At 44.3% G+C, this 13001-nt stretch overlaps 1 protein-coding gene across 3 annotated transcripts in view; it reads left to right on the top strand.

The window, feature by feature from the left end:
* The window catches only part of gmip (GEM interacting protein), a 45827-nt gene continuing 32826 nt past the window's right edge, over nucleotides 1-13001 (top strand). The window contains exons 1-2 of one of the 3 annotated variants that reach the window (XM_029727258.1): nucleotides 1-540; nucleotides 9010-9153. In XM_029727258.1, the coding sequence (XP_029583118.1) occupies nucleotides 309-540; nucleotides 9010-9153 (376 nt within the window). In that variant the 5' untranslated portion in view covers nucleotides 1-308. Of the gene's footprint in view, nucleotides 541-9009; nucleotides 9154-11166; nucleotides 11618-13001 lie in introns of those variants that run through there. The other 2 variants (XM_029727255.1, XM_029727257.1) reach the window with 2 other exon arrangements.

Raw genomic sequence — 13001 nt, 5'->3', positions numbered from 1 at the left:
TCTATGACACGGTTTTACTTCTCAAAGAGATTGAGGAAATCAGTCGGAGGATATGAGACAACCGATAGTGGCTGAGTGGACTCTGGGCTAGGATGCGCCAAGGACACTGCCTATCCAAACTGACAATTACGCACCTCTGAGGGAAATGTATTGATTTCCGAATGGATTTTGTTCTACATTGCATGAAATGGAAGGAATGTTTTTGATTTTAATCAATATAGCCTACCACATTTTGAGCTAGGCTATTTTAATGCGATTTAGCCAAATTGTTTTGTGTTGCGTGCCTATATGGAATTAGACAGCTAGAAATGTCTTTGTTGGAGTTGAATATGTGCCAGCGGTGTGGTGTAAAGCATACGCCTACTGAACAGAGAGAGAATGATTCTCATTTACCGGGAATGAACGCCACACTAATCCCGTGTCAAAACGGTAGTGGTATTCGTAGGATGAAATACTTCGATATAACATGGACAGTGTCAAGACTCCGCGCAGTGGCGGAATGTCTGAGACAACTTCGGCTGCTTTTTGAGGACTGTTGCGGTAAGTCAATGGAACATATTTACGACTTTCACACATATGGATTTCTTTATTGATCTAATGATTTACCATCAAGACGAATATGACTATGCAGTTATCTCATGTTATCTGAAGATCTTCGCGTCTGCCAAGGTATGCCACACATAGCCAAGTTCATGCGAGGACAAACAAAAGGACTGTCTGGGAGACTTTCATGTGCGCTCTGAGTCTGACACGAAGATTCGTTCATATCCTAGGTTGCAGTTATACACATCCCGCGTTCAATTAGTAAGTCGGAAATGTCAGAGTTTCCTAGTTCCAACTAGCACCCGAACGCGGCATAATGCCCATAGGCTTCACATCGTGACGTGTTTCATTACGCCCTAAGTCATCACAGAGTCTTGCCCAATGATCCGTGGATTGCTGATAAACTACAGCTTTCAAACCAATACGTTTCTTCGCCAACTTTAGCATCTTGCCAAATATTTTTTATATAGGCATATGTAGGCCAACGTTTTTTTTTTTTTTTACCATAGAAGTTGATTGGCCCTCTTCGATGTCACGAGCGTTGATACATTGCTATGTTTTGATTTATAAAGCCCTTTTACAAAAAGTTCCACTGTACCTAACATCATACTAATTTAGACATACCAGTTACCACACCCAGTCTCAGGGATGGCTAACTCTGGAAATTCCTCTGGTCTCTTCTAGGTAGCCTAAATCAGTGTAGTTTCTTGCACCTTATTTGTGGAACAAACTTCAAAATGTTCTTAAATTTTATGTTTCGGTGCCTCCAGGACAGGGGCGGGCAAACTTTTTGGCTGGATTTTGAAATTCAACGGAGGGCCGCATTTTTGGGGGGACCAATTGTTTGTTAAAATCAATTTGCAGGGGCCTCTCGAGTGGCGCAGCGGTCTAAGGCATCACTACAGTCCCGGGTTCGATCCCAGGCTGTGTCACAGCTGTGACTGGGAGACCCATGAGGCGGCGCACAATTGGCCCAGCGTCGTCCGGGTTAGGAGAGGGTTTGGCAGGCCAAGATTTCCTTGTCCCATCGTGCTCTAGCGACTCCTGTGATGGGCCGGGAGCATGCACGCTGACACAGTCGCCAGGTGTACGGTGTTTCCTCCAACACATTGGTGCAGCTGGCTTCTGGGTTAAGCGGCAATTGTGTCAAGAAGCAGTGCGGCTTGGCTGGGTCGTGTTTCGGAGGATGCATGGCTCTCGAACTTCGCCTCTCCTGAGTCTGTACGGGAGTTGCAGTGATGGGACAAGACTGTAACTACCAATTTGGGAGAAAAAAGTTTTTTACATTTTTTATGCCCCCCCTTGCTCTAGGGCAATTCAGGAAGCTGATTGAGGACCTTATTACTGATGATTGAGGACCTTATTACTGATGAATGTTTGTTTTTTATGGCTGTTTTTTTCTGCTTGCATTTTGTATTTATATTGATGTGTATTTTCTGTAATTTATGTAAATCAGGGCTCATCTGTAAAAATGTAAAAAAGCCTATACTTTTATTTTCGCCAACCGACCTAGTTGCGGTAAAGTTCTGCCTATGGCTTCATTGTCTTACATCAAATAGGCGGATTCCGCCTGCAAAGGGTAATGGGATAGATCTAAAGTAGACTGGCTACTTTTGCCATCAGTGGAGGCTGTTGAGGGGAGGACGGCTCATAGCCTATTAATGACTAGAATGGAGTGTAATGGCTGTAATTTAATTGTATCAAACAAACGTGTTTGATACCATTCCATTTACTCTATTCCAGCTATTTATTATGAGCTGTCCTCCCTTCAACAGCCTCCACTGGCTGCCATAACATTCAGAAAAAATATTACACTTAGGTGACATTGTCTGCTGAACCCCATTTCGGCCTCAAACCAGTCTGAATTAATCTAAGCTAAAATAATAAATATGTCAATGAGGGAGTCTTGGTCACCCTATTTTACATCTAGCGAAGGATTATTGCACTTTAATGAGCAGTAGTGAGTACATAGGTGTTTTTGCAGCATATGACATATGCTCTGTTGTTTGCCATTAATTCATGCCCTTGTACCTTCCTCATTATTATTAGCAATTCTGCAACATGGAATTGTAACAGATGTGATTTAAATGGAGTCCACAAAGGTTCTTCCTGTGTGGTAGGCTAATAGTTTGCTTGTCAGCCTCAGTAAAGCCTGCAGTGTATTTCTCAACCTTTTATATTGCTTTTGTCAGTAAGCATTGAAGGAATTTGATTCAATCGTATGAAGGACAAAACACTCAATTTACAGAAAATGGTTAATGCATTTGATTGAAGCAATAGTCCACTCATGTATTTCAGCACTATTTTGTGCTGTTAAGCATGGGGTCTTGATAAATCAATCAATGTCAGATTTTTCTGACGATAAACGTTGCACCTAAAACAGCGCAGTGGATTCGGCACAAAAGCTCTAACGAGAACTGATACAGTGCATTTGGAAAGTATTCAGACCCTTTCCCTTATTCTAAAATGGAGTAAATATTTTTTTTTCATCATCAATCTACACACAATACCCCACAATGACAAAGCCAAAACAGGTTAAAAAAATAAAATAGAAATACCTCATTTACATAAGTATTCAGACCCTTTGCGATGAGACTCGAAATTGAGCTCAGGTGCATCCTGTTTCCATTGATCATCCTCGAAATGTTTCTACAACTTGATTGGAGTCCACCTGTGGTACATTCGATTGATTGGACATGATTTGGAAAGGCACACACCTGTCTACGTAAGGTCCCACAGTTGACAGTGCATGTCAGAGCAAAAACCATGCCATGAAGTCGAAGGAATTGTCCGTAGAGCTCCGAGGCAAGAATGTGCCGAGGCACAGATCTGGGGAAGGGTACCAAAACATTTCTGCATCATTGAAGGTCCCAAATAATACAGTAGCCTCCATCAGCCTTAAATGGAAGACGTTTGGAACCACCAAGACTCTTCCTAGAGCTGGCCGCCCAGCCAAACTGAGCAATCGGGGGAGAAGGGCCTTGGTCAGGGAGGTGACCAAGAACCCGATGGTCACTCTGACAGAGCTCCACATGACAGCCCACTTGGAATTTGCCAAAAGGCACCTAAATGACTCTCAGACCATGAGAAACAAGATCCTCTGGTCTGATGAAACTAAGATTGAACTCTTTGACCTGAATGCCAAGCGTCACGTCCGGAGGAAACCTGGCACTATACCTACGGTGAAGCATGGTGGTGGCATGCTGTGGAGATGTTTTTCAGTGGTAGGGACTGGGAGACTAGTCAGGATCAAGGGAAAGATGAACGGAGCAAAGTACAGAGAGATCCTTGATGAAAACCTGCTCCAGAGCGCTCAGGACTTCAGACTGGGGTGAAGGTTCACCATCCAACAGGACAATGACCTGCCAGAGGTCCGGACAACAGGGCATTCATACTTCCTGCTTCACAAAGCCGCGCAGAGCTGTTGTGAAGGAAGCTGTCAGGGAAGTGAGTTTGTGTTTATATAGGACCTCCCGCCCCAACCTACTGTCAACCAATCATGTCAATAGCTATATGGAGTCCTCCGCATTGGTACAACATTTGGGTGGCACATGGTGATGCAGTACAGAGCTCAATTTGGCCCAATTTGGCCCCACAGGCCCCTAGCTGTCAAGCACTGCTTTCCCGGTTATTTTAACGTTATGGCCAGGTTAATCACTACCCGCGCAGTGCCACGCGATTGGGTTGGCTACACTAGCTAACTACATCCCTCACCGTCATTTTTTATTTTATTTTTTATTTCACCTTTATTTAACCAGGTAGGCTAATTGAGAACAAGTCCTCATTTGCACTGCGACCTGGCCAAGATAAAGCATAGCAATTCGACACATACAACAACACAGAGTTACACATGGAATAAACAAAACATACAGTCAATAATACAGTAGAACAAAAGAAAACAAAAAGTTTATATACAGTGAGTGCAAATGAGGTAAGTTAAGGCAATAAATAGGCCATGGTGGCAAAGTAATTACAATATAGCAATTAAACACTGGAATGGTAGATGTGCAGAAGATGAATGTGCAAGTAGAGATACCGGGGTGCAAAGGAGCAAGATAAATAAATAAATACAGTATGGCGATGAGGTAGGTAGATAGATGGGCTGTTTACAGATGGGCTATGTACAGGTGCAGTGATCTGTGAGCTGCTCTGACAACTGGTGCTTAAAGCTAGTGAGGGCGATATGAGTCTCCAGCTTCAGAGATTTTTGCAGTTCGTTCCAGTCATTGGCAGCAGAGAACTGGAAGGAAAGACGACCAAAGGAGGAATTGGCTTTGGGGGTGACCAGTGAGAGATACCTGCTGGAGCACGTGCTACGAGTGGGTGCTGCTATGGTGACCAGTGAGCTGAGATAAGGCGGGGCTTTACCTAGCAGAGACTTGTAGATAACCTGGAGCCAGTGGGTTTGGCGACGAGTATGAAGCGAGGGCCAACCAACGAGAGCGTACAGGTCGCAGTGGTGGGTAGTGAATGGGGCTTTGGTGACAAAACGGATGGCACTGTGATAGACTGCATCCAGTTTGTTGAGTAGAGTGTTGGAGGCTATTTTATAGATGACATCACCGAAGTCGAGGATCAGTAGGATGGTCAGTTTTACTAGGGTATGTTTGGCGGCATGAGTGAAGGATGCTTTGTTGCGATATAGGAAGCCGATTCTAGATTTAATTTTGGATTGGAGATGCTTAATGTCAGTCTGGAAGGAGAGTTTACAGTCTAACCAGACACCCAGGTATTTGTAGTTGTCCACGTATTCTAAGTCAGAGCCGTCCAGAGTAGTGATGCTGGATGGGCAAGCAGGTGCGGGCAGTGATCGATTGAAGAGCATGCATTTAGTTTTACTTGCGTTTAAGAGCAGTTGGAGGCCACGGAAGGAGTGTTGCATGGCATTGAAGCTCGTCTGGAGGTTATTTAACACAGTGTCCAAAGAGGGGCCAGAGGTATATAGAATGGTGTCGTTTGCGTAGAGGTGGATCAAAGAATCACCAGCAGGAAGAGCAACATCATTGATGTATACAGAGAAGAGAGTCGGCCCGAGAATTGATCCCTGTGGCACACCTATAGAGACTGCCAGAGGTCCGGACAACAGGCCCTCCGATTTGACACACTGAACTCTATCAGAGAAGTAGTTGGTAAACCAGGCGAGGCAATCATTTGAGAAAGCAAGGCTGTCAAATCTGCCAATAAGAATGTGGTGATTGACAGAGTCGAAAGCCTTGGCCAGGTCGATGAATACGGCTGCACAGTAATGTCTCTTATCGATGGTGGTTGTGATGTCGTTTAGGACCTTGAGCGTGGCTGAGGTGCACCCATGACCAGCTCTGAAACCAGATTGCATATCGGAGAAGGTACGGTGGGATTCGAAATGGTCAGTAATCTGTTTGTTAACTTGGCTTTCGAAGACCTTAGAAAGACGGGGTAGGATAGATATAGGTCTGTAGCAGTTTGGGTCTAGAGTGTCACCCCCTTTGAAGAGGGGGATGACCGCTGCAGCTTTCGAATCTTTGGGAATCTGAGACAATACGAAAGAGAGGTTGAACAGGCTTGTAATAGGGGTTGCAACAATTTCGGGGCTTTGGCGGGTTGCTGTGGAGGGTGCCGGGCAGTTGACCGGGGTAGGGGTAATGTTAATAGAACTGCGGGAAAGCAGTGCTCGGCAGGCGGGCGGCGAAGGACACTGTATACCAGTGTCCCTTAGCTAGCTAGCAGCCTCCTTCGGTGGGGGTTTTTGTCGGTTGGCATCCAACGTTGCACCGACACCTAGTGTGCTGGAATGTGTGCCAAAGAATGCGCTAGCATATCAATGGCAGTGGGCGCGACATGTAGTAAGTGACGTGTAGCGGGCGCAGAATGTACTTGATGTGGTATGTAGTAACCACATTCTGTATATAGACATTAAAGGCGCTGCATGTTCAATCTGACGTCTGCTTTGACCGTGCAGCATTTTATGGTGATATGGCAGAAGTCAGGCCATTCATACTTCTTGCGCTTTGCGGAGCAGCGCAGAGCTGTTGTGAAGGAAGTTGTCAAGGAAGTGAGTTTGTGTTTATACCTGACCTCACGCCCTCACCTACCGCCAACCAATCATGTCAATGCGTAACTATAAGGAGCCCTCCTCATTGATCCAAAATTTGAGAGGTACTCTTCATGCCTCCGGAGGCTCCGCAGTTGTGTCACACCATCCATATGGCGCCTCTGACCACATTATCGGATCAAGCATCAATTGGCTTTTATTAACTGAAGATGGGGCAAAGGTTGGAATAATACAAAGTATGTGGCGTCTGTATCGCAACGGAGCCTTCAACTGCAAGGGTTCGTTGAGATTCCACTCTGTTGCGTTGTGGACGTCCCCATTGAAATTTAAGACATCCAGCGCAACGTAACGGTTAAGAGACAATTTATGCTTGGTATGAAAATGTGGTCGGAGGCGCCATATGGATGGTGTGACGCAATTGCGGAGCATCCGGAGGCACGCAGAGGCCAAATTGAGCTCCGTACATCATGAGCTACGTACATCTCAAATTTTGTGACTATGAAGGACTTAAATAGGAAGTGTAAAATTGCAGTTTAAACAGAATAAGATTGGATTTTATGCACTTGGCAATGGACCTAGTTGTTTCCCAGTGGGCCCAAGCAGGGTCATGATTGTTCGACTTACAAACCATTCAAGAACCCCCTTCATGCGACTTCCGGGCACGCCTCAAGGGGTCGCCATCCTACTTCTGATTCCAATACAAGTTGCAGGGCCAGTAGTCATACTGTCTGATATGCAAATTCAGTGTTGATTTTAGCATGTACATCTTGGTAGGGCATACCCAATTTATTTTAGATGCATGCCAGCAAAGCCACTAAACCAGTGGCGACCCATCATTCAGGGCAGGTGTATCACCTGCATTTTGGAGGTGCCTTACTCAAAAAATCTAAAAGGGAGATCATGTTTCTATCCAGCTTTTTTAACTCAATATCTATATTTTTTTACAGTTTGCAAACTGATATGTGACACCTATTAATTCCAATATAATATGCAAAACAAGCAACTACAAAAAATATATAAAATATACAGTGCCTTCGTAAGTATTCAGACCCCTTGATTTTTTTTGTTATGTTATAGCCTTATTCTAAAATGCATTAAATAAAAACAAATACTCAGAAATCAACACACACTACCCCATAATGACAAAGCAAAAACATGTTTTTCGATTTCTTTGCAAATGTATTAAAAATAAAAAAAGGTACCTTGTTTACATAAGTATTCAGACTCGAAATTGAGCTCAGGTGCATCCAGTTTCCATTGATCATCTTTGAGATGTTTCTACAACTTGATTGGAGTCCACCGGTGGTAAATTCAATTGATTGGACATGATTTGGAAAAGCACACACCTGTTTATATAAGGTCCCACAGTTGACAGTGCATGTCAGAGCAAAAACCAAGCCATGAAGTTGAAGGAATTGTCCGTAGAGCTCCGAGACAGCATTGTGTCGAGGCACAGATCTGGGGAAGGGTACCAAAACATTTCTGCAACATTGAAGGTTCACAAGAACACGGTGGCCTCCATCATTCTTCAATGGAAGAAGTTTGGAACCACCAAGACTCTTCATAGAGCTGGCTACCCGGCCAAACTGAGCAATCGGGAGAAAAGGGCCTTGGTCAGGGAGGTGACCAAGAACCCGATGGTCACTCTGACAGAGCTCCAGAGTTCCTCTGTGGAGATGGGAGAACTTTCCAGAAGGACAACCATCTCTGCAGCACTTCACCAATCAGGCCTTTATGGTAGTGTCCAGAAGGAAGCCACTCCTCAGTAAAAGGCACATGACAGTCCGCTTGGAGTTTGCCAAAAGTCACCTAAAGACTCTCAGACTATGAGAAACAAGATTCTCTGGTCTGATGAAATTAAGATTGATCTCTTTGGCCTGAATGCCAAGCATCACGTCTGGAGGAAACCTGGCACCATCCCTAAGGTGAAGCATGGTGGTGGCAGTATCATAATGTGGGGGGGGTTTTCAACGGCAGGGACTCGGAGACTAGTGTGGCTCAAGGCAAAGATGAACGGAGCAAAGTACAGAGATCCTTGATGAAAACCTGCTCCAGAGCGCTCAGGACCTCAGACTGGGGGCGAAGGTTCACCTTCCAACAGGACAACAACACAAAGCACACAGCCAAGACAACACAGGATTGGCTTCGGGACAAGTCTCTAAATATTCTTGAGTGGCCCTGCCAGTAATTGCTACTCTGCCCCCCCCTGCCCTGAATGACGGGTCGCCACTGTGCCAATTAACTATAGAAACGTTTATATAGCGTTTACCACACAAACACACACACACACAGACAACGTTTATTTGATTACATTTTTTACAGTGCGTAATACCAATTGTGCGACTGAGGTTTTTCTTCTCTTTCTCTCTCAATCAAATTTTTTTATCTTTCTCTCTCTCTCTCTTTCCCTACCTCATTCCCCCTCTCCGTCCCAGAGCTGGGTGGTCCTAACCAGGTGAATGTGTCCATGGGGCTCCAGGCCCTACAGCAGTCTCTCCAGCCCCTGGCGGAATGCTACCCATCCATGGGTCGACCTCCAGTCAGCCACACCCTCACCATGCTGCGTCTCTCCCTCACAGGTCAGTCAGTCTCAGCCTCTAGAATATATCTCCTGGGCATTCTTACCTCACTATCATGGGTTGTGTAGGTCACACACTGTAGCAAAATGTTTGCAACAGAAAAAGAAAACCTACAGTGAGGTGAAAAAAGTATTTGATCCCCTGCTGATTTTGTACGTTTGCCCACTGACAAAGAAATGATCAGTCTATAATTTTAATGGTAGGTTTATTTGAACAGTGAGAAACAGAATAACAACAAAAAAATCCAGAAAAACGCATGTCAAAAATGTTATACATTTATTTGCATTTTAATGAGGGAAATAAGTATTTGACCCCCTCTCAATCAGAACAATTTCTGGCTCCTAGGTGTCTTTTATACAGGTAATGAGCTGAGATTAGGAGCACACTCTTAAAGGGAGTGCTCCTAATCTCAGTTTGTTACCTGTATAAAAGACACCTGTTCACAGAAGCAATCAATCAGATTCCAAACTCTCCACCATGGCCAAGACCAAAAAGCTCTCCAAGGATGTCAGGGACAAGATTGTAGACCTACACAAGGCTGGAATGGGCTACAAGACCATCGCCAAGCAGCTTGGTGAGGTGGTGACAACAGTTGGTGCGATTATTCGCAAATGGAAGAAACACAAAAGAACTGTCAATCTCCCTCGGCCTGGGGCTCCATGCAAGATGGACGGGGCCATGTACCGTCAAATCTTGGATGAGAACCTCCTTCCCTCAGCCAGGGCATTGAAAATGGGTCATGGATGGGTATTCCAGCATGACAATGACCCAAAACACACAGCCAAGGCAACAAAGGAGTGGCTCAAGAAGAAGCACATTAAGGTCCTGGAGTGGCCAGACCAGTCTCCAGACATTAATCCCATAGAAAATCTGTGGAGGGAGCTGAAGGTTCGAGTTGCCAAACGTCAGCCTCAACCTTAATGACTTGGAGAAGATCTGCAAAGAGGAGTGGGACAAAATCCCTGCTGAGATGTGTGCAAACCTGGTGGCCAACTACAAGAAACGTCTGACCTCTGTGATTGCGTACAAGGGTTTTGCCACCAAGTAGTAAGTCATGTTTTGCAGAGGGGTCAAATACTTATTTCCCTCATTAAAATGCAAATCATTTTATAATATTTTTGACATGCGTTTTTCTGGATTTTTTTGTTGTTATTCTGTCTCTCACTGTTCGAATAAACCTACCATTAAAATTATAGACTGATCCTTTTTTTGTCAGTGGGCAAACGTACAAAATCAGCAGGGGATCAAATACTTTTTTCCCTCACTGTATGTTGTTATTGGATACAGTTACAGTTATTAAAGGTACAATTAGTATTCCCATTTCAAGATGTTTACTGCCTACTGCAACACTGGTGAAGACTGTAATCTCAAGAGGTTGATGTTGAATTGCAGAGATGTGCATTTTCTATTTTATTTAACCAAGTCAGTTCAGAACAAAATATTATTTACAACGACGGCCCACCGGGGAGCAGTGGGTTAACTGCCTTGTTCAGAACACCAGATTTTTACCTTGTCAGCTCGGGGATTCGATCCAGCAACCTTTCGGTTACTGGCCCAACGCTCTAACCACTAGGCAACCTGCCGCCTCAAATGTAGTATCAATATCATTCAGCTTTCAACGCCCATGAGAGAGATCATTTTAGAGATCAGTTTGATCTCTAAACATCTGCACAACACAAACAGTATAATACAGAGGTCACAACACAAACAGTATAACACAGAGGTCACAACACAAACAGTATAACACAGAGGTCACAACACAAACAGTACAACACAGAGGTCACAACACAAACAGTACAACACAGAGGTCACAACACAAACAGTACAACACAGAGGTCACAACACAAACAGTACAACACAGAGGCCACAACACAAACAGTACAACACAGAGGCCACAACACAAACAGTATAACACAGAGGTCACAACACAAACAGTATAACACAGAGGCCAGCTCACTTTCTCTCTCTCTTTTTCCTCCTCCACCCTCTCACACATATCTAGCTACGTTCGGTATGACAACCTAGGTGTGACCTAGATTGACAGAGTCACACTTCCTCTTCATGATGGTGAAACCGTATTGGCCAACCTCGCTCTGCACTAGAGGAAGAGAACTCTGAGAGAACAAGAAGAGAAGGGTCAGACCCAGGCACTTTACCAGACAGCAGCATTGTGCTAGTCAAACGTTAGTGTGATTGAGTGCAACTAGAGGAAATCGAGCCCATTTCCTGCTCTGTCGCTGCTGTTTGTCATGTGTACGAGTACGCATCGCTAACGTTGATGGAATTGGTAGATTGATTGATAGAAGGTTGATGGAACGTTGCTGGTGGAGCGGGGAAGATTGATGGGGTTGCTGTGGTAGATGCTGGTTTGGGGCTAGGTACACTTGTGATATTTAGTCTCAAATAGAGATGGAGAGGGAAGAAGAACCCGAAGTTAATGAGAAGGAGCACTCCAAAACCCCAGGTGAGTAACAACAAGAGAAAACAGAAGATTGTTATCATTTGGGTCAGTTTTCAGTGCTCAGATGAAGCCTACTCCTGGACCAAAGCATGCTCAATGGAGAATAGTCTCCATCTGGGTCTGGGAAACCATTCATTTGAGTAGAAAAGAAATGTTTCAGGGAAGGTGTGTGAATGTGTATGTTTTACTATCCTTGTGGGGACCAGAAGTTCTCACAAGGATACTTTGGACAAGTTTTGGTCTGTCCTCAAAAGGAAAAAGGCTATTTTAGGGTTAGGTTTAGGGTTAGGGGTTAGGATTAGGGTTAGCGGTTAGGATTAAGGTTAAGGGTTAGGATTAAGGTTAAGGGTTAGGGCTTAGGGAAAATAGGATTTTGAATGGGAATCAATTGTTTGGTCCCCACAAGGATAATACAAAAAAAATGTGTGTGTGTGTCGTTGCATGCTACATCCTCCCAGTCAGTGCAGGATCAGTGAACCTCCTGAACTCATCCTCCATTTTGCGTGTTGGCGTGTGCCGTTCGTGAAACATATCTTCGTGAAACATACCGTCAAAATGGTTTGACGGGAAACAAATACTATTTGAACCCACTCTCGATCTCCCTCTAGAACTCTGCCATGCACAGTCGGCTATAGGGCCCTGCTTTCTGTTAGACTAAGGGCTCGATTCAACCCATATTGCCGAAGTTCAGCACCATAGCTCGCTTAATATTTCAAGGTCATTTCTGATTGAGCCGCCATGTGCAGCGTTTACCGTGAATACGGTTTCCGCGTAGGAGGGAACGTTGCTTTTCAATGTAATTTGCGCTATGGAGCTGAACATGGTTGTTTACAGTTCTACTATGTCGTACCTGTCTTCTACTGCCGTATGAACAGAACTCTGCTAAGGCGAATAAACAAGAACTTTGTGTCTTCTGAGCAAAACATGACACACATCACAAGCAGGATGTGGTCGACCTAAATGGAGACAGAGCGAGAGAGAGAGGGAGGAGAGATGAAAAAATATCTACACTGGGAGTTGAGTGTTTTTGCATATTGACTGCGTTTTAAGCCTCATATGCAGTCTCAGCACATGATGCTAGTCCGCAAACGTCTGTTGAGTGAGACTACAGCATTAGGTTGTAGTCAGGGTTGGGTAGGCTACTTTCTGCATGTAATCTGTTTACAGTTACAAGTTACCTGCCCAAAATTGTAATCAGTAATGTAACTTTTGGATTACGCAAACTCAGTAACGTAATTGGATTGTATTCTGTTACTTTTAGATTACGTTCCCTTTAAGAGGCATTAGAAGAAGACAAAAATGTATGTTACCAATTGAACGACATCTTTTGCAGGATAAATCAATGTTAAAGTTTACATAGCTGTATATGGATGTTACATTTTACTTT

This window comes from Salmo trutta, chromosome 32 (genome assembly GCF_901001165.1).
Source record: "Salmo trutta chromosome 32, fSalTru1.1, whole genome shotgun sequence".
Classification (NCBI taxonomy): domain Eukaryota; kingdom Metazoa; phylum Chordata; class Actinopteri; order Salmoniformes; family Salmonidae; genus Salmo; species Salmo trutta.
This window is presented reverse-complemented; position numbering and strand designations above follow the sequence as displayed.